The sequence below is a fragment of the Myxine glutinosa genome, chromosome 10 (assembly GCF_964187855.1).
Source record: "Myxine glutinosa chromosome 10, kmMyxGlut1.1, whole genome shotgun sequence".
In the NCBI taxonomy this organism is placed as follows: domain Eukaryota; kingdom Metazoa; phylum Chordata; class Myxini; order Myxiniformes; family Myxinidae; genus Myxine; species Myxine glutinosa.
This window is the reverse complement of record NC_136270.1, coordinates 43,073,141-43,095,498: the sequence shown is the minus strand read 5'-3', so window position 1 is coordinate 43,095,498 and position 22,358 is coordinate 43,073,141. Positions and strand designations below refer to the sequence as shown.

At 44.1% G+C, this 22,358-nt stretch overlaps 1 protein-coding gene across 4 annotated transcripts in view; it reads right to left on the bottom strand.

Moving 5' to 3' along the window:
- Positions 1-20,625, bottom strand: part of ARIH1 (ariadne RBR E3 ubiquitin protein ligase 1) — a 77,003-nt gene extending 56,378 nt beyond the window's left edge. For 2 of the 4 annotated variants that reach the window (XM_068127559.2, XM_068127560.2), the window contains exon 1: positions 20,102-20,625. In XM_068127559.2, the coding sequence (XP_067983660.1) occupies positions 20,102-20,347 (246 nt within the window). In that variant the 5' untranslated portion in view covers positions 20,348-20,625. Of the gene's footprint in view, positions 1-20,078 lie in introns of all 4 variants that reach the window. The other 2 variants (XM_078785604.1, XM_068127561.2) reach the window with 2 other exon arrangements.
- Positions 20,626-22,358: the final 1,733 nt, after the last annotated feature.

Here is a 22,358-nt window from a genome sequence, read left to right as displayed (position 1 = left end):
TCACTCCGGCTTGGTTGGTAGGGGGTGTTGGGAGGGCACCAGGCCTTCCCAACGAGCCGCCATCAAACATGTGCTCGACGGGGTTACCAAATAGGGGCTCCCTGTCAGCTCCTCGTCAAGGGCGGAGCCTGGTAACCCCCGCACCCAATGGAAGCGGCGGACCGGCCCCAGTGGGGCGGAACCAACCAGCCGAGGGCGTGTCACTCCCGGCTGAGCATGCGCGGTGAGAGGGAGGTGACGTCAGATGCGCGCTGAGCTTGAAGAAAGAAAGACGTCACCTCCGAGCGCTGTGAGGCCTCCCCGCATCTTCTGGACCGTGCTTTATCCTGTCCCCGAGCCAAGGTGCACCTTGTGCTATCGACCTACCTGTCCTTTCCTGCCATCAATCCCTGTGTAAGTCTGCCTTGTTCCGTTTGTCTGTGGTCTGTCTGGGATAAGATAAGACGGTAATTAAGTGCCCATCTCTTCTGTGTCTTTACCTCACTGCCTTGTAATCTACCCCTTTTCTCCACCACTGTAATTATACCCTCCTCCGGAGGTCTTGAGAACTGTACCCCTTGCGTCGTTTCCTCTTTCCCAGTCGTCGTGTCCTTTCTATCATTGATTTGGCATAGCGCGATTTGGCCAACGTCTGGGTGAATCGGGTGAGTTGGGGAAGAATCGGGGGAACTGGTCGGTCGCGGTAATACCAACCGCTCGGTAAATAACATCTTTAACCGCGTCCGCAACAATATATATATATTTCTGTCAGTTGATTGTTTGCCATTTGTATTACAGTGTACAAGAAGGTAGAAATAAATGAATGACATGTTTATCTAACCATTTATTCGGGGGAAAATTATTACGGAAAATTATTACGGGGGAAACCCTTAGCTATATTCGTTGCCGTTTTCAGACGACCGGACTTCTTTGCAGTGGCTACCGACCCTGTTGCTTCAAATTTCTCGACAATCAATCGTATGTTTCTTCCCTGCGGTGGGTTAATATCGAATTCCTGTGCCAAACGGCGTGCTGCCATCGTTGGTTGTTCATTACATTTGTAGTAATGTTTCACGGCCGCAATGCGTTGATACATTGAAAGGTAATTCATGGTTCAATTTGGTGCAACTTCAGTAACTTTCCAAACTCTCAGCAATAACCTGCAAAACAAAACAAACAAAAAAAAAATTAAGAAAATTAATAATCTGCAAGACAATTATTAACAACATGACATCCCAGAAAGAATCTGACAGCTGAAAAAACAGAAATCGGGCGCTACTTTTGACTCACCCTGTATATATATATAATATATATTCCATTTTTCAAATAACGTTTGGCTCCGTCCATTTTTCAAATAACGTTTGGCTCCGTCCATTTTTCAAATAACGTTTGGCTCCGTCCATTTTTCAAATAACGTTTGGCTCCGTCCATTTTTCAAATAACGTTTGGCTCCGTCCATTTTTCAAATAACGTTTGGCTCCGTCCATTTTTCAAATAACGTTTGGCTCCGTCCATTTTTCAAATAACGTTTGGCTCCGTCCATTTTTCAAATAACGTTTGGCTCCGTCCATTTTTCAAATAACGTTTGGCTACGTCCATTTTTCGAAATGACGTTTGGCCCCGTCCATTTTTCGAAATAACGTTTGGCTCCGTCCATTTTTCGAAATAACGTTTGGCTCCGTCCATTTTTCGAAATAACGTTTGGCTCCGTCCATTTTTCGAAATAACGTTTGGCTCCGTCCATTTTTCGAAATAACGTTTGGCTCCGTCCATTTTTCGAAATAGCGCTCGGCTCCGTCCATTTTTCAAATAACGTTTGGCTCCATCCATTTTTCAAATAAAGTTTGGTTCTGTCCATTTTTCTAAATAGCGCTCGGCTCCGTCCATTTTTCAAAAAACGTTTGGCTCTGTCCATTGTTCTGAATAGCGCTCGGCTCCGTCCATTTTTCAAATAACGTTTGGCTCTGTCCATTTTTCTAAATAGCGCTCGGCTCCGTCCATTTTTCAAATAATGTTTGGCTCCGTCCATTTTTCTAAATAGCGCTCGGCTCCGTCCATTTTTCAAAAAACGTTTGGCTCTGTCCATTGTTCTGAATAGCGCTCGGCTCCGTCCATTTTTCAAATAACGTTTGGCTCTGTCCATTTTTCTAAATAGCGCTCGGCTCCGTCCATTTTTCAAATAATGTTTGGCTCCGTCCATTTTTCTAAATAGCGCTCGGCTCCATCCATTTTTGTCCCCCGTCGCACCGCGGAGCGAAAGGGGGACTATGGTTTTCCCCCTCCGTCCATGTGTCCGTCCGTGCGTGCATCCGTTCATCCGTGCGTGTGTAAGCTAAGGACCGAATTCTAATTTGGTGTGTGGGTGCAACCCACGTCAAAATCCAAGATGGCCGCCGCCATGTATGTCTGAATCCATGTACAGTGACATGAACAAGTAAGTACACCCCATGTAAAGTTTTGACTTTTTCAACATATTTCAACATACAGCTATTTGATCTTCATTTCAACAATATTGATAGATAAAGGTGATATAATATAACAAATATCATGAAACATTTACATTTTGTAGTCCATTGTATAATTTAAATAAACATAAATGCAAATTTCGCATGTGGAAAAAGTAAGTACACCCCTACATTTATCACAACTTCAAATACCTAAAATTAGAATCAGGTGCACCAGCTCAGGTGCAAATAATTAAAACATCGTTAGAGAGGATCTTGGAGGAACCTGTCTTATTTTAACCTCAGACATTTCGTTTGGTTTGCTCTTTGTTGTTGAAGTGTGCGGCATCACCATGCCTAGATCAAAAGAGCTCTCTGAGGCCTTCAGAAAGAAGGTTATAGATGCCAATGAGTCTGGGAAGGGATTTAAAAAGATCTCCAAACAATTTGAAATCAATCATTCGACTGTCCGGAAGATCATCTACAAGTGGAGAAGATGCCAAACAACTGCAAACTTGTTCAGGCCAGTCCGCCCCAGCAAGTTCAGCCCGAGAGCAGACCGCAAGATGCTGAAAGAAGTCTCGAAGAACCCCAGAATGTCATCACGGGACCTACAGGTAGCTCTTCCCAATGTTGATGTCAAAGTGCACGAGTCTACCATTAGAAAGGGGCTGCACAAATTTGATCTACGTGGGAGGTGTGCCAGGAGGAAACCTTTGCTGTCCAGAAAGAACATCAGAGCAAGACAAGTATTCCAATGAACACCTCGGCAAAGACCAGCACTTCTGGAACAATGTGCTCTGGAGAGATGAGTCAAAGGTAGAGCTATTTGGCCACAGTACCAGAAGACATGTTTGGCGAAAAACCAAAGACAGCATTTGACCACAAGAACCTGATACCAACTGTAAAGCATGGTGGTGGAAATATTATGGTTTGGGGCAGCTTTGCTGCATCAGGGGTAGACAGTGTGTATAGAGTGATCTATACACACTGATCAGTGATCAGGGGAGTGGCTCCCATGGCCTACGGGCTACCGAAAGTGCACAAAGAGGGATTTCCGCTGCGGTTAATCGTTTCCTGTATTAATGGTCCGTCATATGCTCTATCCAAGTTTTTGGCAAACATTTTGAAGCATTTGGTGGGGACAACAGAGCGAACCGTGCACAATAGCACAGCATTTGCTGAAAGAGAAACAGCTCAACATCGAAGCACACGAGACCATGGTTTCGTTTGATGTTGTGTCTTTATTTACCAACGTGCCCATAGCCCTGGCGATTGAAGTGGCAAACCGGCGTTTGATGGAAGATGATCGATGGAAAGAGACTGCGGGAGCTTTAAGCCCGATGGACGTGTGTGACATGCTTTCTACTTGCCTCTCTTCCACCTACTTTGTATTTAATGATGTATATTACAAGCAGGTTTATGGCACCGCTATGGGTTCCCTGGTATCGGCTGTGATTGCGAACATGGCGATGGAGAATTTGGAGGAACGCACCATTCCAGCCCTGTTAGTGCGACCACGTGTTTGGTTCCGGTACGTGGATGACACATTTGTCATCTGTCACTCTGATGAGGTGGGCGTCATACATGAGGCCATAAATAAAACTTTTTCCTCCATTAATTTCACCATTGAAGAGGAGAAAAACACACTTTAAAAAGCACCCAGGAATGGTTCAAGACAAAAAGCTGCACTGTTCTGAAGTGGCCAGCAATGAGTCCAGAACTAAATCCAATTGAACACCTGTGGGGAGATCTGAAAACAGCAGTTGGGAGAAGGCACCCTTCAAATCTGGGAGAACTGGAACAGTTTGCAGAAAAAGAAAGGGCCAAACTGCCAGTCGAGATGTGTAGGAAGCTCATTCATGGCTATAGGAAGCGCTTGACTGTAGTTATTTTGTCCAAAGGCTGTGCTATCAAATATTAAGTCTATGGTGTCAATAATTTGACACTATGTCAATCTATGGTGTCAAAATGCCATTTCTTTTTAATTCCTGATTTAAAAGGATATTTTAAGTTCTCATTCTAAAACAAAGGTTCTGTAATATTAACAGGGAAATAAAGAATTGTGGAGAACAAATATTTTTGTCAATTTCAACTTATTTTAGAGAAAATTTTGAGTTATTTGAAAGAAGAAAGCCAATATTTTTGGCCATGACTGTATGTATACATATATGTATATATACATACTTTTGTGGGGTTTACTATTGCCGACACCTTGATTTGGGTTTACATCTCTCATGTCATTAAGTTTTACTATTGCAGACACCTTGATTTGGATTTACATATCTCATTTCCGTGGGGTTTACTGTTGCCGACACCTTGTTTTGGGTTTACATCTCACTTTTGTGAGGTTTACTATTGCCGACACCTTGATTTGCCGAGTTAGAACAACAACGCTCCATACCTGTCGTTCTAACTAAAGGGTTCTAACATGTAGTTCTAAAAGAGTTCTAACTGTCATAAGATAATAAATGTTACTGTTGGAACCCCTGCATGAAGCTCCTGTTCCTGAATCTTCTTCTTCTTCTTCGAACCTCAAAGACGGGCTTTTAAAACAGGTTTGATTAAATGGACACTAATTTTGTTCCAAGTTTATGGATCTTTAGCTTTCCAACGGTACCATTTTTTATTATTCAACGACAGCAGGAATCCTTCAGAATGAAGTGTGATGGATACACACAAATGGATGGATGTCAGATGGATGGATTGAGGGAAGGACGGACGCTTCTCCTTTTCGTAATAGTGGTGATCCTTCAATTTTTTTTTTTTTTTTTTGTATTGAGTGTCAAAGCTCGAGGAGGAGCTAGAACACAGAATGGATCAAGACCTAACAGAACAAAGGCAAGAAAAAGAACAATCACAGATTGCAAACCCTCGCCAAGATGTATTTTTAGTAGTTTTTAAGGCTTTTGTGTTAAAACAAATATGACGGCCGAACCACGTGACCGATGACGTCATTATATTTTTCTAAACTAATTTATTCCTAGATTATGCTCAAGAAATTTCATCTTGATCGGATGAAGTTTTGTACTTGTTGAATTATGACGTCATAATGGAGGCACCTATGACATCATCATTAACATATTTTATTCCCCATTGAGAGTTCTTTCCAATGACCCATGTCTCAATTTTTTTGATTCAGCGCTTTAGGAAATAAAGAGGTGCAAAGTTTTTCGGTTTTTCCAGGATGGCGGCTGAACCACGTGACCGATGACATCATAATTATCATTAAAAAATTATACAGGTGGAATTGCACCAATGGTGAAAATTTCCTGTCAATCGGACCAACGGTTGCAGAGAAAATCATATTTATTCTGTGCGGACAAACAAACAAACAGACAGACAGACAGACAAACAGACAGACAAATGGACTCAAATGCAATACCTTCTCCTTAGGTGAGGGTAATAACAGTATAAAGAAGGTGTGGGGACATACCAACAACAGGGTCGAGCGACAAAACAGAGGGAGATGGGAAAATAAGGGATGTGGGAAAGGATGAGGGCGAGGGGAAGACACACGGGTTGAACAAGATGGATACAGCCTTAAACTGTCAATCACAGAAGTGGAAGGAAAATCCGGAGACTCGGAAAGGTGGGCTTCATGAGAGTTAATGGGGGTATAAAAGATCATGGTTGTGAACGGGGGGATGACCCGAGATGGTGGTGATCAGCTGTCTGTCAGCATGTGCTGTTATTCCAGAGAAGGTAATGTATATGGCCAAATGGATTTGGCAGCAGTTATGGGTTCAGATTTCAAAACATATCAGATGGTTTTGTTTTGGTTCATATAAATTACTTCCAACTTGTGATGGTGCTAATAAATGGAAAAAACATTTCATGGAAAACTATTCAAAACTCTTGGGTTGCAACAACACCACTGACACAAGAATTATGTTTGTGAACACAGTTTGTTATTTTGTCACAGGCAAAGAAAGGGTTATGGAACAAAACAGGAGCAGCAAAGCTGTCATGTATAGAAAGTCCATACGTCTATGTCAGAGGACCCTTGAGTGAGAATTGATCATGTTGAGGAGGGTTGTGCCTTAAGTATGTATCTGGGCATTAATTACAGGATCAGCATCTTAATGACAGGATATCTGTGAAATCAGCAATGTTAACTGGTTAGCATACTGGAGTAGTAGTGTTAATCTAGGCTACAGATTGGGTTTATTAGTTTCGCCCTGAAGGGGTTGCGAGACTATTGTAATGACCCTGTCTGTTTGTCTGTTTGTCTGTCTGTCTGTCTGTCTGTGGCTACGTTTATAAATTTTCGCTGAATTTTTTTTTTCTCTGCAACCGCTTGTCCGATCGATGTGAAACTTTAAACGTAGGAGTGACTCCCCATGGAGAATATTTTATTGATAATACCTCCGACATCAAAGTCACATGATATGGCAGCCATATTGGATGAAACGAAAAAAGTTGGACATCTCCAAAACCGCTCAAAATAAAATTGAAATTTGGCATATGTTATCACCTCCCTACTGGGAAAAGAGGGTGATAACAATGACGTCGTCAGTGAAGTGGTATTCCAGCCATAATTGGTTGAATCGAAATACTCATCGGAAAAATCTGAAGCTCTATATGTACATGATCTACGACCCGCCGATGAGTGACGAATTTCAGTTATGATGTCATTGGTCACGTGGTCTGATGGGCAGATTGGATTGAAAATAAAAACAAAAAACCCTCTCCAAAACCTCTTAACAGTTTGATGCGTAATTTATACGACTAGCCATGGGAAATATGATTTGAAAATTTTTTTGGCCTCCACAGATGAAGGCATTATGTTTTCAGGTTGTCCATCTGTCCGCCCGTCCGTGATAGGTTTTCGTTACAGCGATAACTTGAGAACGGCTGAAGGGATCTTAGTCAAACTTGGTGCAGGTATGTATAATGAGGTAAAGACTAACTGGTTAGCTTTGGAATCACAAGGTCAAAGGTCAGAGGTCATGTTAGGTAAAAAATCCTGTTACCGTGATAACTTGTGAACCAGTGAGGGAATTCTGCCCAAAGTTGGTACAGGTATTATCTATCTATCTATAATTCCAGTAATCTCTGTGTGTGTGTGTGTGTGTGTGTGTGTGTGTGTGTGTGTGTGTGTGTGTGTGTGTGTGTGTGTGTGTGTGTGTGTGTGTCTGTGTGTCTGTGTGTGTGTTTGTTTGTCTGTGACCGCTGTTTCTCGACAACCACGGGTCCGATATACTTGAAACTTGCCAGGTATATTGCTGGGGACCCGAGGATGTGCCTTTCAAGGTTTCATATTAATCGGACAAGTAGTTACCGAGCTATGTCCAAAAAACGATTCAACCAATCAGAGAGCAGCGAGCTATCACGTGTGCCGAACGTGCCGAACAGACTCTGCCTCGGACGGCACATTTGAGAGCGTATTCATTTATTTCACGTTGGCAAACTATGTTGGCGTTAAACTATGTTTTAAAACTAATTAAAATTAATTTGCGATTCTTTCGCTTTCCTGCGCGTTTTTGCACGCTATGGCGATTTCTTTACCAAACTCCGCAAGCCGTTCGCTTTGGACCAAACCATTTCATGTAAATAGAGGGGGGGGATTGTCACCGGACTCGCAAGCCGTTCGTTTTGGACCAAACCATTTCATGTAAATAGAGGGGGGGGATTGTCACCGTACTCGCAAGCCGTTCGCTTTGGACCAAACCATTTCATGTAAATAGAGGGGAGGATATAATTTTAGATATATATATAGTACGGGCATGCCCTAGTGTATTATAATGCAAAGAAGAATGTATTTGAGTTTGGGCTCAAGAGGTCAAAGGTCAAAGTCTAATCGGTCTATAACTTAAGAATGGCTGAAAGGATCAAATTCAAACTTGGTACAGGCATATATAATGATGAAAAGATTACATGATTAGATTTTGGGGTAAATAGGTCAAATGTCAGAAGATAGGTAAAAATTCTGTAACTGAGCTACCTTGTGAACCAGTCATGGGATTTTCACCAAACTTGGAATAATTATACATTATGATGCAAAGATAAACTGATTCGATTTTGGGGTCAAGAGGTCAAAGATTAGAGGTCATGTTAAGTTACAATTATATCGTTACCGCGATATCTTAAGAACGGCTGAAGGGATCTTAGTCAAACTTGGCACAGGTATGTATTATGAGGTAAAGATGACCGATTCGATTTTGGGGTCATGAGGTCAAAGGTCAGAGGTCATGTTAGGTAAAAATCCTTTTACCACGATAACTTGTTAACCAGTGAGGGGATTCTGACCAAAGTTGGTACACTTATGTAAAATGATGCAAAAATGAACATTTTATTTTGGAGTCAAGGTCAAAGGTCAGAGGTCATGTTAAGTAAAAAATTATGTTGCTATGCCAACTTGTGAACCAGTGATGGGATTTTGAACAAACGTGGTATAAACATATATGAAGCAAAGATGAACTGATTGGATTATGCCATCAAGAGGTCAAAGGTCAGATGTCATGTCAGGTAAAAATGTGATAACTTGTGAACAGCTGAAGGGATTTAAATTAAAACTTGGTACAGGTATGTATAATGATGTAAACATGAACCGATTAAATTTTGAGGTCAAGAGTTCAAAGGTCAGAGGTCATGTCAGGTAAAAATGTGATAACCTGAGAACAGCTGAATGGATTTAAATCAAACTTGGTACAAGTATTATAATGATGTAATAATGTGGGCGGAGGCATATCGGTCGACATTGTGATGTCGAAGAGTGTCGTTCTAGTTCATCTTGATCTTCATTGATGCAATTTAGTGATCGTTAAATATCTTAATTAATGCGGTCATGTCGACTAGTGTCTTGGTCCTGCAGGTAATTTATGTACAAGCTCCACCATTAGCCTGAAATCAATGCAATCACATTCAAAAATTTAATTTTAATTAAACATCCAAACCAGAGCAACTGAGTTACTCTGGATAAAAACTTGGAAATCAATTTTTATTTTTGATTAGAAACCAGTTGAATGAAAATGAAGAGCAACATTGTTCTTACATTTAATTTCACTTTTTTTTTTTAAGCACATATTGAGGAATTTAAATAAATATTAAAGTGATAACATGAACCCAATGATGTACTCGGAAGATTTAACCGTTAATGTTAATGATATACTGTAGTTGGATCAAAAACATTAATTAACCAATGTTCATCACCCAGTTGAAGCTCCTCTTCGGTTTTGTCAAGGAGGTTTTTAACTGTCATTGATTCTGCGGTAATGGTATAAATCTTCACTACAGCTGCTGGGTATTGAATTTATTGGATGCTTAGGGTAAGGGAAAATGGTTGGTGAGTAGGAGATGGTGTGGGGGAGGAGTAGTGCAGAGGTTATTATTCTGGGGAGGGAGGGGGGGGGGGGGAGTGGGAAGGGAGAGAGAGTGTGAATAAGGCTTTCAAATCCCATTTTTGCTGTGTCTGTGTTGGCAGGTGCCACATGAGGAGCTGTGGGCTAGAGCACTGTCCTCGAGAAGAAAAGGTCCTCAAAAGAGCTTTCCACAATCTTCTTACGTTTTAGGTACAATATACTCGACTTTTTTGACTTTGTTATAAAGTCTTACACTTATTCACTTGAATTCCCAAAAGACAAAGTGGCAATTTCCACAATTGAGTGGATGTTTAGGGAGATTCAAGGCCCAACTTTGACGTTATGGTTTGGGATCGAAGTCACGAACCCATATTTCATCCCGAGATACATGATGACCAAGAGATAGATAGGATCAGGATCCTCCACATATTCAACGTCCGTTCGGAGATTTGCTGTTGTTGCCTTATAGGCCCCCAATCAGAATTCTGGAAAACCACCAAGACAACTTCTTCAAGCCAAACATTATGCTCGTGATGGTTTCTATGTTGGCTTGTAAGATGTCCAACGTGTTTGTAATGGGGAACAACCTTGATGACAACATTAACCATTATAAGAAAGCCAACAAAGGTGTCAGTTTTCAATGGCCATGTGATATTGCCTCCCACCCCCATCCTCCTCCTTGGTCCTCTTCCCTCACTCTTTCCTTTCCCTTCCATTCCCTTCCCCCATGAAAGTACTTAACATCTCGTGCAGGTTGCCCTCATAGGCTCAGATGAAGCAATCGGTGGTCTAACCATCAGACCTGAGCCTCACCTTAGCTAATCATCATCGTTGCAGTGCTTTCACACTCGAATAGTATGGATTTTCTAGTATGGACAAACCCACACCCTCCAACCATAACAGCATGGATTTCCTGCTCTTATGAATTTATGGTCTATTTTATCAGAGTGCATTTCCTTTCTTTATCCTACAATGGCAAAGGCTCATGAAAGAAGTCATACATCGTGACAAAAGTAGTGGTTTGCATGTATAGTTAGTAAAAATTGCTATCAAGATAAAGTGGGTGGACAATCAAAGACATTGATAGGCTTGGCCATATTGAGGGGTTATACCTGCATACAGGAGCACAGTAAGGGTTGGCAGCGCTCCGATACGCACCAGCACTCCCTCTGTTTCATTTATACTATTGAAAAGCAACGAGATCGAAAAGCCTACAAATCTTACCATACAATACTGAAGTAAAAATGCTGCACAAACAAGAGTCAGAGGTGTGCATGGGGCCACAAAATGATTTGTATTATTAGGGGGTGTGGGAGAGTTGTCAGCGGGTGGGGTCGGCATCAGTGGGTGGGTAGTGGGGTCGGTCGGCGGGGTAGAGTCACAGGGTGATTGGGGGTAGGGCAGGAGTTGGGGATTGGGGGTGGGGCATGGTTTGGGTGATTGTGGGTGGGGCAGGAGTTTGGGGAGTGGGAAAACGGTTGGGGAATGGGAAAGCGGTTGGGGAATGGGAAAGCGGTTGGGGAATGGGAAAGCGGTTGGGGAATGGGAAAGCGGTTGGGGAATGGGAAAGCGGTTGGGGAATGGGAAAGCGGTTGGAGGAATGGGAAAGCGGTTGGGGAAATGGGAAAGGGCTTTGGGGAATGGGAAAGGGCTTTGGGGAATGGGAAAGGGCTTTGGGGAATGGGAAAGGGGTTTGGGGAATGGGAAAGGGCTTTGGGGAATGGGAAAGGGCTTTGGGGAATGGGAAAGGGGTTTGGGGAATGGGAAAGGGGTTTGGGGAATGGGAAAGGGGTTTGGGGAATGGCAAAGGGGTTTGGGGAATGGCAAAGGGGTTTGGGGAATGGCAAAGGGGTTTGGGGAATGGGAAAGGACTTTGGGGAATGGGAAAGGGGTTTGGGGAATGGGAAAGGGGTTTGGGGAATGGGAAAGGGGTTTGGGGAATGGGAAAGGGGTTTGGGGAATGGGAAAGGGGTTTGGGGAATGGGAAAGGGGTTTGGGGAATGGGAAAGCCCTTGTTGGAATGGGAAAGTGGTTGTTGGAATGGGAAAGCGGTTGTTGGAATGTGAAAGGGGTTTGTGGAATGGGAAAGGGGTTTGGGGAATGGGAAAGGGGTTTGGGGAATGGGAAAGGGGTTTGGGGAATGGGAAAGGGGTTTGGGGAATGGGAAAGCCCTTGTTGGAATGGGAAAGCGGTTGTTGGAATGGGAAAGCGGTTGTTGGAATGTGAAAGCGGTTGTTGGAATGGAAAAGTGGTTGTTGGAATGGGAAAGTGGTTGTGGGAATAGGGGATTGCGGAATGGGGGAGGGGTTGGGGTGAGCGTGAGGTTGAAGGCTGGTGACAAAATTATAGTTAAATTAGTAGCTAACAGCCTGCTTGGGAGGTCAAAGAAGAAGGTATCCATTCGCTCATCCCAATTGGTGATCAGGCTCTCAATTACAATAACTTATCCTCAGGGCATTGCACACTTCCCCTCGGATGTGCATGAAAGCCGAGACTAGAACAACACTCGGCAGAGTGCATACTTCAGCCAGGCTGAACAGTTTACGTTTTGTATCACACCGATACACCGGATCTGGATCTTCACCAAAATCCAAGCAATTTGTCTTTGTCACACACCAAACCTGTCTGCCAAGTTTCATCCAAAACCATCCACAACTTTGAGATATCCTGCTCACAGACAAACAGGGTACAATACATAACCTCTGTTCGCCTTCAGAGGCGGAGACACATATCATGCATGACAATGATGTAACATGTGTATTTCATATTCATTGGAAGGACATTAGCAAATAGTGGAGAAACCAACACAATATCTGGGATTCTTTTCAATCCAATCTTCTTGTTCATGGAAGAGCTAAGTGACAGGGCAACAGGTTTTCAGACCATCCTTGGGCAATTTCCCATTGAGTTTGGGTTCGTGGGCCACAAAGCGCGGACATTAGGCAGAAGACTTTACATGAATGCTCCGGCGGGACCTGACATTCAACTGAAGCTTGGCAGGAATTTGTCCAAAAAGCCTGTCTGCGAGCATTAGTTGGTGGACATTAAAGATCCAATGGTGCCTTTTGACAACAGCAAAAGAGTAACGGAGATTAAAATGCACAAACATATCACAAATTACATGTTGAGTGAGAGGAATGGAAGAAGAAGAAGAAACTTCGCTCTAGTTTATAGTTGGGGAGGTAAATTGGGTGTGTGTTCCTGGAAGAACCCATGTGAACAGAGGGTGACTGGGGGTGAAGCTCTGCCAAGAGGGTCGAGGGGTGGAGATGGGTGAGGGTGGAGGGATGAAGAGGGCCTGGTGCCTGAAGTGAGGCTTTTGGAAACAGGGTCTACAACCTGCTGTGGTGTATGAGCGTTAGTGCTTTGGACTTGCAATCCTGTCAGGAGATAAAAAGTCTTGGACTTGACTGCTTGCGGGGAACGAGATGGCAAGGAGCTGCAACAGCCCAAAGGGGGAAGCCATATTTCATGGAATTTTAGACGAAGGCCTTGTACATCGTGATAAGCTCCGCGTGGCTCCAGATAGACATGGCTCCATGAATAATACCAAGGCATTCGCAAGCCTTTGAAGCCAGTTTAGAGACGTCTTCTGCCAAAGAGAGGTTGTGCCAGAGAATGATGAGGAAGCTCACGGATTGCACCTCTTCTGAAGTAGATTAGAGAAGTAAACTGGAGAAACCCAACAGCCAATCATTTTGGAGGAACAGAGATTTATTTATTTCAAGGATCTCAATGGTTCAAAGAGCTACAGTGCACCTTCAGAAAGTATTCACACCCCTTGACTTTTTCACATTTTGTTGTTACAACCTGAATTTAAAATGGATTAAATTGAGATTTTTGTTACTGATCTGCACGTAATAATGTCAAAGTGGAATTTACTTTTAGATTTTTTTTTTTACAAAATAACTAAAAATGAAAATATGAAATGTCTTGAGTCAATCAGTATTGAACCCCTTTGCCATGGCACTCCAGATTGAGCTCAGGTGCATCAAATTTTCTTCGATCATCCTCGAGATGTCTCGACAACTTGATTGGAGTCCACCTGTGGCCAATTCAATCGATTGAACATGATTTAGACAGAAACACACCGTTCTATATAAGGTTCCACAGTTGACAGTTGTCAGAGCAGAAACTCTACCATGAAGTCCAAGGAACTGTCCGTATAACTCCGAGATAGAATATTGTGAGGAGGCAAAGATCTGGGGAAGGGGATAAAACAATATCTAGAGTTGAAAGTTCCCAAGAGCAAAGTGAGCTCCATCATTCGGAAAGGGCAAGAACATGGAACTACGCAGACTCTTCATAGAGCAAACTGAGCAACTGGGCAAGAAGGACCTTGGTCAGGGAGGTGACCAAGAACCCAATGACCAATCTGACAGAACTACAAAGTTCCTTGGCGGAGATGGGAGAACCTGCCGGAATGACAACAGTCTCTGCAGCACTTCACAAATCTAGGCTTTCTGTTCGAGTGGCCAGACGGAAGCAATTCCTGAGAAAAAGGCACATGACAGCACACCTGGAGTTTGCAAAAAGGCACGTGAAAGACTGAGGGCACGAGGAAAAAGATTCTGTGGTCTGACGAGACGAAGATTTAACTTTTTGGCCCAAATGCAAAGCGCTATGTCTGGCGGAAACTGAGCACAGCTCATCACCCATCTAACACCATCCCTATCGTGAAGCATGGTGGTGGCAGCATCAAGGTATGGGCATGCTCTTCAATGGCAGGGACTGGGAGACTTGTGAGGATGGAGGGAACAATGAATGGAGCCAAATACAGGCAAATCCTTGAGGAGAACCTGCTTCAGAGTGCAAAAGACCTTGAATAGCCCAGCCAAAGCCCAGACTTGAATCCCATTGAGATTCTGTGGAAAGACTTGGATTGCCGTTCACCGACGCTCCCAATCCACCTTGACAAAGATTGAGCAAATCTGCAAGGAAGAATGGGAGAGATTCCCCAAATCCAGATCTGCGAGGAAAAAATGGGAGAAACTCCCCAAATCAAGATGCGCAAAGCTGCTCAAGACATACCCAGGAAGACGTGAAGCTGTAATCGCTGCCAAAGGTGCTCTATGAAGTATTGCCTCAGAGGGCTCAATACTTGTGTAAATTAGATATTTCTGTATTTCACTGTCAATTAATTTGTAGCAATTTCTTTAAAAAACAAAATTCCACTGACATTATGGGGTATTGTGTGTAGATCAGAGACAAAAAAATTCAACATAATGCATTTTAAATTCAGGCTGTAACACAAGAAAATGTGAAAAAGTCAAGGGGTGTGAATACTTTCTGAAGGTGCTGTATTTCACAGCTCTGGGTATTTCACAGGTGAAACTAAAACCTCCATCCACCTTCGGTGCTGGAGGTAGTAATACAAGTTCCCTTACAAGGAACTTCAATGCAGGAGGAGGACATTAGGCCCATGAAATCTTCCACAATGTTTGCCAACCTACGGTTGTTGGTCCGTGCTCCATTCTTTTTTAAATGCCGAGCGTCAAGCGAGGAAGCAGCAAGTACCATGCATCTATCTATAATTCCAGTAATCTCTGTCTGTACGTTTGTACGTTTGTACGTTTGTCTGTGACCGCTGTTTCTCGACAACCACGGGTCCGATATACTTTTAACTTGCCAGGTATATTGCTGGGGACCCGAGGATGTGCCTTTTCAAGGTTTCATATTAATCGGACAATTACTTACCGAGCTATGTCCAAAAAACGATTCAACCAATCAGAGAGCAGCGAACGATCGCGTGTGCCGAACGTGGCGGGCACACTCTGCCTCGGATGGCACATTTGAGAGCGTATTCATTTATTTCACGTTTGCAAACTATGTTGGCGTTAAACTATGTTTTACAACTAATAAAAACGAATTTGCGATTCATTCGCTTTCCTGCGCGTTTGTTCACGCGATGGCGATTTCTTTACCAAACTCCGGAAGCCGTTCGCTTTGGACCAAACCATTGCATGTAAATAGAGGGGGGGGATTGTCACCACTCGCAAGCCGTTCGCTTTGGACCAAACCATTTCATGTAAATAGAGGGGGGGGATATAATTTTAGATATAGATATAGTACGGGCATGCCCTAGTCTATCTATAATTCCAGTAATCTCTGTACGTTTGTACGTTTGTACGTTTGTACGTCTGTACGTCTGTACGTCTGTACGTTTGTCTGTGACCGCTGTTTCTCGACAACTACCGGTCCGATATACTTGAAACTTGCCAGGTATATTGCTGGGGACCCGAGGATGTGCCTTTTCAAGGTTTGAAATTAATCGGACAAGTACTTACCGAGCTATGGCGATTTAGCCGTTCGCCGTTCGCTTTGCCGTTGCGAATGGACCAAACCATTCATGTAAATAGAGGGGGGGGGGGGTTCTGTGGTCGTTCGCTTTGGCTTTGCGAATGGACCAAACCATTCATGTAAATAGAGGGGGGGGTTCTGTGGTCGTTCGCTTTGGCTTTGCGAATGGACCAAACCATTCATGTAAATAGAGGGGGGGGTTCTGTGGTCGTTGCGAATGGACCAAACCATTCACATCGAATCATCGAATCACATCGAATGGACCAAACCGTTCGCTTTGGACCAAACCATTGCATGTAAATAGAGGGGGGGGGTTCTGTGGTCGTTGCGAATGGACCAAACCATTTCATGTAAATAGAGGGGGGGGGGGGATATAATTTTAGATATATATATAGTACGGGCATTGGCAAGGAACGGGCACCCACGTACGGGCAATGCCCTAGTATACAAAAATGCAGAGAAATACATGAGAACACCAGATGTGACTTCAGACAAACACAGCCAGTGACCTTGGGGTAAGTGACGCGACTTTCCGGGGTACTCTGGGTGCTGGCAACGCCATCATTGTGACGTTGAATCCCTCTCTCCAGTCAGTGGGGTAATTTAGGAGTACATCAAGCTTCCTGCATCCCTCCCACACCCATTTGGATGCAAATCCACGGGGTTTGTCCATGCTCTGTCTTATAAATGCCGCGTCAAACAAAGAATCAGCAAGTACAATTTTCATAGACTTTCGTACGACTCGGCCAGGGTCAGACTCGAGCCGCCCGACTTTGAGCAGACGCTCGAACCCCGAGTGTGTGGTATGCTCTGGGTATTCCAATTAAGCGATACAAACCCACTAATGCAAAAATATACAAATATTATACAAAATACAATACAAACCCAGGAGATGCAAAAAGCACCAAGAGATGTAATACAAAAAAAGAACTTAATTCGGTCTAACGACATCGAAAATTGCTTTATTCTGCTGGGAGTGTTTTCCTATACACGATCGAGCTTCTGCACATTGCACATTGCACCAACTGGAATCATTAGAAACGATTTTATTGATTTGATTTTGTATCATCGGAGACCGCGCACCAATATATCGATCGATACGGCGACACGACCAATGCGATCAAATCTGGGAACAATTTCACGATTACAATGTTATTTATCATTGTTATCCCGATGGAGGCTGAGAACACAACATGCTCGACCCCATCGGGAGACAGTGGCCATCCATCGAGACGATGATCGCTCGAGGGGGCGGGGCGACTGTACGTGTCGACGTCATGGCGTCAAGCATCGTTTTGTTTGAACGTTTCTCTGTCTGTCAGTGTCTCCGTCTGTTTTTCTGACGAGTTGAGAACTCGAGTAAACGTGTATGTGGGATTAAAACTCATTTACTAGAGAACGAACCCGAGTTCCGCATCGTGAACGACAAAAACATCCGAAAAGGTCGATCGAGAAGGGGTGCAGACATTCACAACACGGAGTGTTTGAAAAATCGCTTCATATTCATCTTTTCAAGGTATAATCAAGGATTGATGCAAACCAAGTCGGCTGCAGACCTGGAAGCATGGCGGCGACTTGAGGTCGGTGAAAGCGACGCTTTGCTCGTCAAAGAGAACATCAAAACAAATCCGCACCGAGACGGGCGGAGACACAAGTCGAGGCCTACAGAGCACGACAACGAGGCCGCACACACATTCCTAGTTCCTATTCGCAGGAAACGGCGAAGGGGTCTTTTAACGCCGAGTCACGGTGTGTGTGTGTGTGTGTGTGTGTGTGGTGTGGTGTGGTGTGGTGTGGTGTGGTGTGGTGTGGTGTGGTGTGGTGTGGTGTGGTGTGGTGTGGTGTGTGTGTGTGTGTGTGTGTGTGTGTGTGTGTGTGTGAGTGTGAAGCAGAGACCCGTAAACCAGGGATGTAATGGGAGTTGCTCTGGAGTATAAAACCATATCTGCTGCGCCCCATCATTTTATAAGTATTTAGGAAGCGTTAGAACATTAGGATCAGAACAAAATACCTGTCTGTGTGTCTACAAACACACCGGCCGTTTGTTGCACAATCCGTCTTTCGCCAATCACCCCCTTCCAACCCACCCGTCTTTGCACATCAACCATCACCCAATCCAAGTATTTAGCCCATCTCCCACCGAATCCACATCGTTTTCCCATCTCTCCTAATCCACATATTTTACCCATCTTTCCCAATGCACATCTTGTCCATCTACATCTACACCTTGTCCATATCCCTCTCCCAATCCCACGTCTTTTGCCCATCACTTCCAACCACACGTTTTTTTGGCCATCTCTCCCAATCCCAAGTCTTTTGCCCATCTCTCCCTCTGCACATATTTTGCCCATCTCTCCCTCTGCACATATTTTGCCCATCTCTCCCTCTGCACATATTTTGCCCATCTCTCCCTCTGCACATATTTTGCCCATCTCTCCCTCTGCACATATTTTGCCCATCTCTCCCTCTGCACATATTTTGCCCATCTCCCTCTGCACATATTTTGCCCATCTCTCCCTCTGCACATATTTTTCCCATCTCTCCCTCTGCATTTTTTTCCCATCTCTCCCTCTGCACATTTTTCCCATCGCTCCCTCTGCACATATTTTTCCCATCTCTCCCTCTGCACATATTTTCCCCATCTCTCACTCTGCACATATTTTCCCCATCTCTCCCTCTGCACATATATTGCCCCTCTCCCTCTACACATATTTTGCCTATATCTCCCTCTCCACATCTTTTCCCCCATCTCTTGCTCCACATCTTTTGCCCATCTCCATCCACATATTTTTCCCATCTCTCCCTCTGCACATATTTTTCCCATCTCTCCCTCTGCACATATTTTTCCCATCTCTCCCTCTGCACATATTTTTCCCATCTCTCCCTCTGCACATATTTTTCCCATCTCTCCCTCTGCACATATTTTTCCCATCTCTCCCTCTGCACATTTTTTTCCTAACTCTCCCTCTGCACATATTTTTCCCATCTCTCCCTCTGCACATATTTTTCCCAACTCTCCCTCTGCACATATTTTTCCCAACTCTCCCTCTGCACATATTTTTCCCATCTCTCCCTCTGCACATATTTTTCCCATCTCTCCCTCTGCACATATTTTCCCCATCTCTCGCTCTGCACATATTTTTCCCATCTCTCCCTCTGCACATATTTTTTCCCATCTCTCGCTCTGCACATATATTGCCCATCTCTCCCCCTCCACATCTTTTCCCCCATGTCTCGCTCCACATCTTTTACCCATCTCCATCTCCACATATTTTGTCCATCTCTCCCTCTCCAAACCCCACATCCTTTGTCCATCTCAATCAACTCGTCATGCCCATCTCCCAATCCACCCTTTTGCTAATCTTTCCCTCCCAATCCACCCATCTTAACAATTATTCTTCTATTGCAATCCCATCACTTGTGTGCCAACCTCTCCCCAGAATCCCCTCGTTTTTGCCCCTTTCTTCCATAAAATTTTCCAATCACTGGAGTCAGATTAAAATCTATTTTTAAAACTGCATTTTCACCAAATGCCAAATCAACGAGCACGTCGACTCGTGCACACGTCTGCACGTGTGCTCGTGGACAAGTCTGCACGTGTGCTCGTGGACAAGTCTGCACGTGTGCTCGTGGACAAGTCTGCACGTGTGCTCGTGGACAAGTCTGCACGTGTGCTCGTGGACAAGTCTGCACGTGTGCTCGTGGACAAGTCTGCACGTCTACTCGTGCACACGTCTGCACGTATGCTTGTGGAGAAGTCTGCACGTCTACTCGTGCACACGTCTGCACGTGTGCTTGTGGAGAAGTCTGCACGTCTACTCGTGCACACGTCTGCACGTGTGCTTGTGGACAAGTCTGCACGTGCGCTTGTGGAGAAGTCTGCACGTCTACTCGTGCACACGTCTGCACGTGTGCTTGTGGACAAGTCTGCACGTGCGCTTGTGTACACCTGTGTACATGTCGACAGTGCACCTGTGTACATGTTTTTGGACATATCATTGCACTGTATCTGTAAAGGAATATGTTATAGAGAGGATGAAGAGCAGCTCACCCATGTGTCCGTACGATCCTCACCTCAATCACCTCGTTTACCTCCTTGATGCACTCCACCATGTGCTTGACTACCTGCTCGGCCGAGAGCACCTCATGTTGGAACTCCTCTTCGGCATCTCCATCTGGTCCGTGGCCTACCACAGGGCCTTGGATTTCCACTTCCCCCATCTCAGAGTTCACCTCTTGGCTCTCGTCACTGTCAACATCCTCTTCCTCGTCGTCATCTTCCTCTTCCTCCTCGTATATGTATCCCTCGTCCGAGTCCATGATGTCCCTCTTCACGGCCTCTCCTTCACGCTTTCTATCCCACCCTCTTCCCCGGCTCCAGCGCCCACACCCCAACCGCCTATCTCTCGAGTTCTTGGTTTGCGTCACGATAGGTCAATCTTCCTCTCGCTCCCTCCAGGTGTCCCTCGTCCTCGCGAAAGGTTGGCCTCAGAGCCCGATCGGTCGAAGCCACCGACACAGGTTCCTCGGCGGGCACATCCACCGGCGGCCTTCCTTCCTTTCTTCTACCTTGAGGCCTCTGCTCTGCGTATATCGTCTTTATCAACCCGAGCCTCTCGCTGTTCGTCTTCCTTGTGTTCTGTTCCTTTGTTATTCTTCGTCCTTTTTTAAAATCCTACCTTTCGTTCTGTTCTCACCTTTCTTTGCGTTCGTCACATATGGTTTTTCATGTTTATATTTTTCTCCCTTCTTCTGTCTATTGATTTATTTACCCCTCCCTTCCCCTCGTCAGATCAGATGCGACCACATCGCAACGTACGTACTGACGTCACGGACACGCCTCTTTTTCTTTATTTCTTTTTTTTCGTTCCCCGTGTGCTCCCGGTCCGAGGTAGATATTTCCTTTTTACGATCTTGTTAAAGCATTATTGCACGTTTGCAAACAATGCAATTTAATACAATATATTAATTTTTTTATTCGAGTTTACACAATGACAACTGGAGAAACCAGCCCAACTTAATAAATGAAACGACACACCATTAATATTATCGCTGAACAACAAAAATTGTGACTGATGCTTTTCATCTTTAAGAAGAATATTCAACCTTCATTGTTACGTCAAATAAACTCCTCTGTATTATTTACCTAAAAACATTTTTGAAACGCGATGGCGATTTAATCTGAATAAATGTCGTCATGTGAAACAACGAACAAGAAAACGTATATTCGTATTATTTCTATATCTGTATAAATACATTAACATTGAACTCGTGTTGCAGGGACAACACAGAAATGAAGGTTCATCCATGACGAGGCAAAATGGCACAGAACTGGACCATGGAGAAATCTCCGCCCCCTAAAAACGTCGTGTGACGTCATCCAAGTACGAATACACCGCCAAACGTTCCCAACGGCGACGTTCGCACAACGTCATACAATGTAGCAACAGCTATATGGAATTTACTTTCAAATATCATTTTCTCATAAAATTGTAATCCTTTTAGTTTCTTTCAACTGAAGAAAATATCGTAATTTTGAACAGTCACGCTACACGATGAGGGCCATTGTACGCACATTTGTTTCTGCAAACCTGTAAAAAAAAAAAATCTGTAGAAATTCTACAGAACTCAATAGTTCCACAACACTCGAAAGTACAAATTATTCTTGGGAAAAATATAGAAAAGTCATAGGCCCCTTTATATGTTTCTAGTAGGACTACCCGGGGTTGCTGAGGGGAGGGGGGGCAGGAGAGGAAGGAGGAGGAGGGGGGGACAGGAAAGGAAGGGGGACGCGGGGAGTGGAAAGGGGAGAGGGGGAGGGAAGGGGAGGGGAGAAGAGTGGAAAGGGGAGGGGAAGTTGAGGGGAGATGGCACTATGTAATGTATGTTTGAAGTGCCTGCTAATTGAGAAGCAACTACATGTTTGTTGTTGTTGTTGTTGGTCGTCCCAAGGGACCCAGAAAAATAAAGACTTCCGGCGTGGACCGGATGGCCTAACATTGGAGTTCTGCTTATGTTACACACACACACACACACACACACACACACACACACACACACACACACACACACACACACACACAATACACACACACAAAAAAACACATATATACACACACATACACACACAGACAGGCACACACACAAAATACACATTTACACAAAAAAATACATATACACACACACACACACACAGACAGGCACACACACACACAGTCACACACAGACACACACACCAACGTCTCTCTTATATCGTAGATGTGTCATGTGGCAAAGTAAAGAAAAGGCCCCTTTATATGTTATGTGCCATGTGGCAAAGTATAGAAAAGGC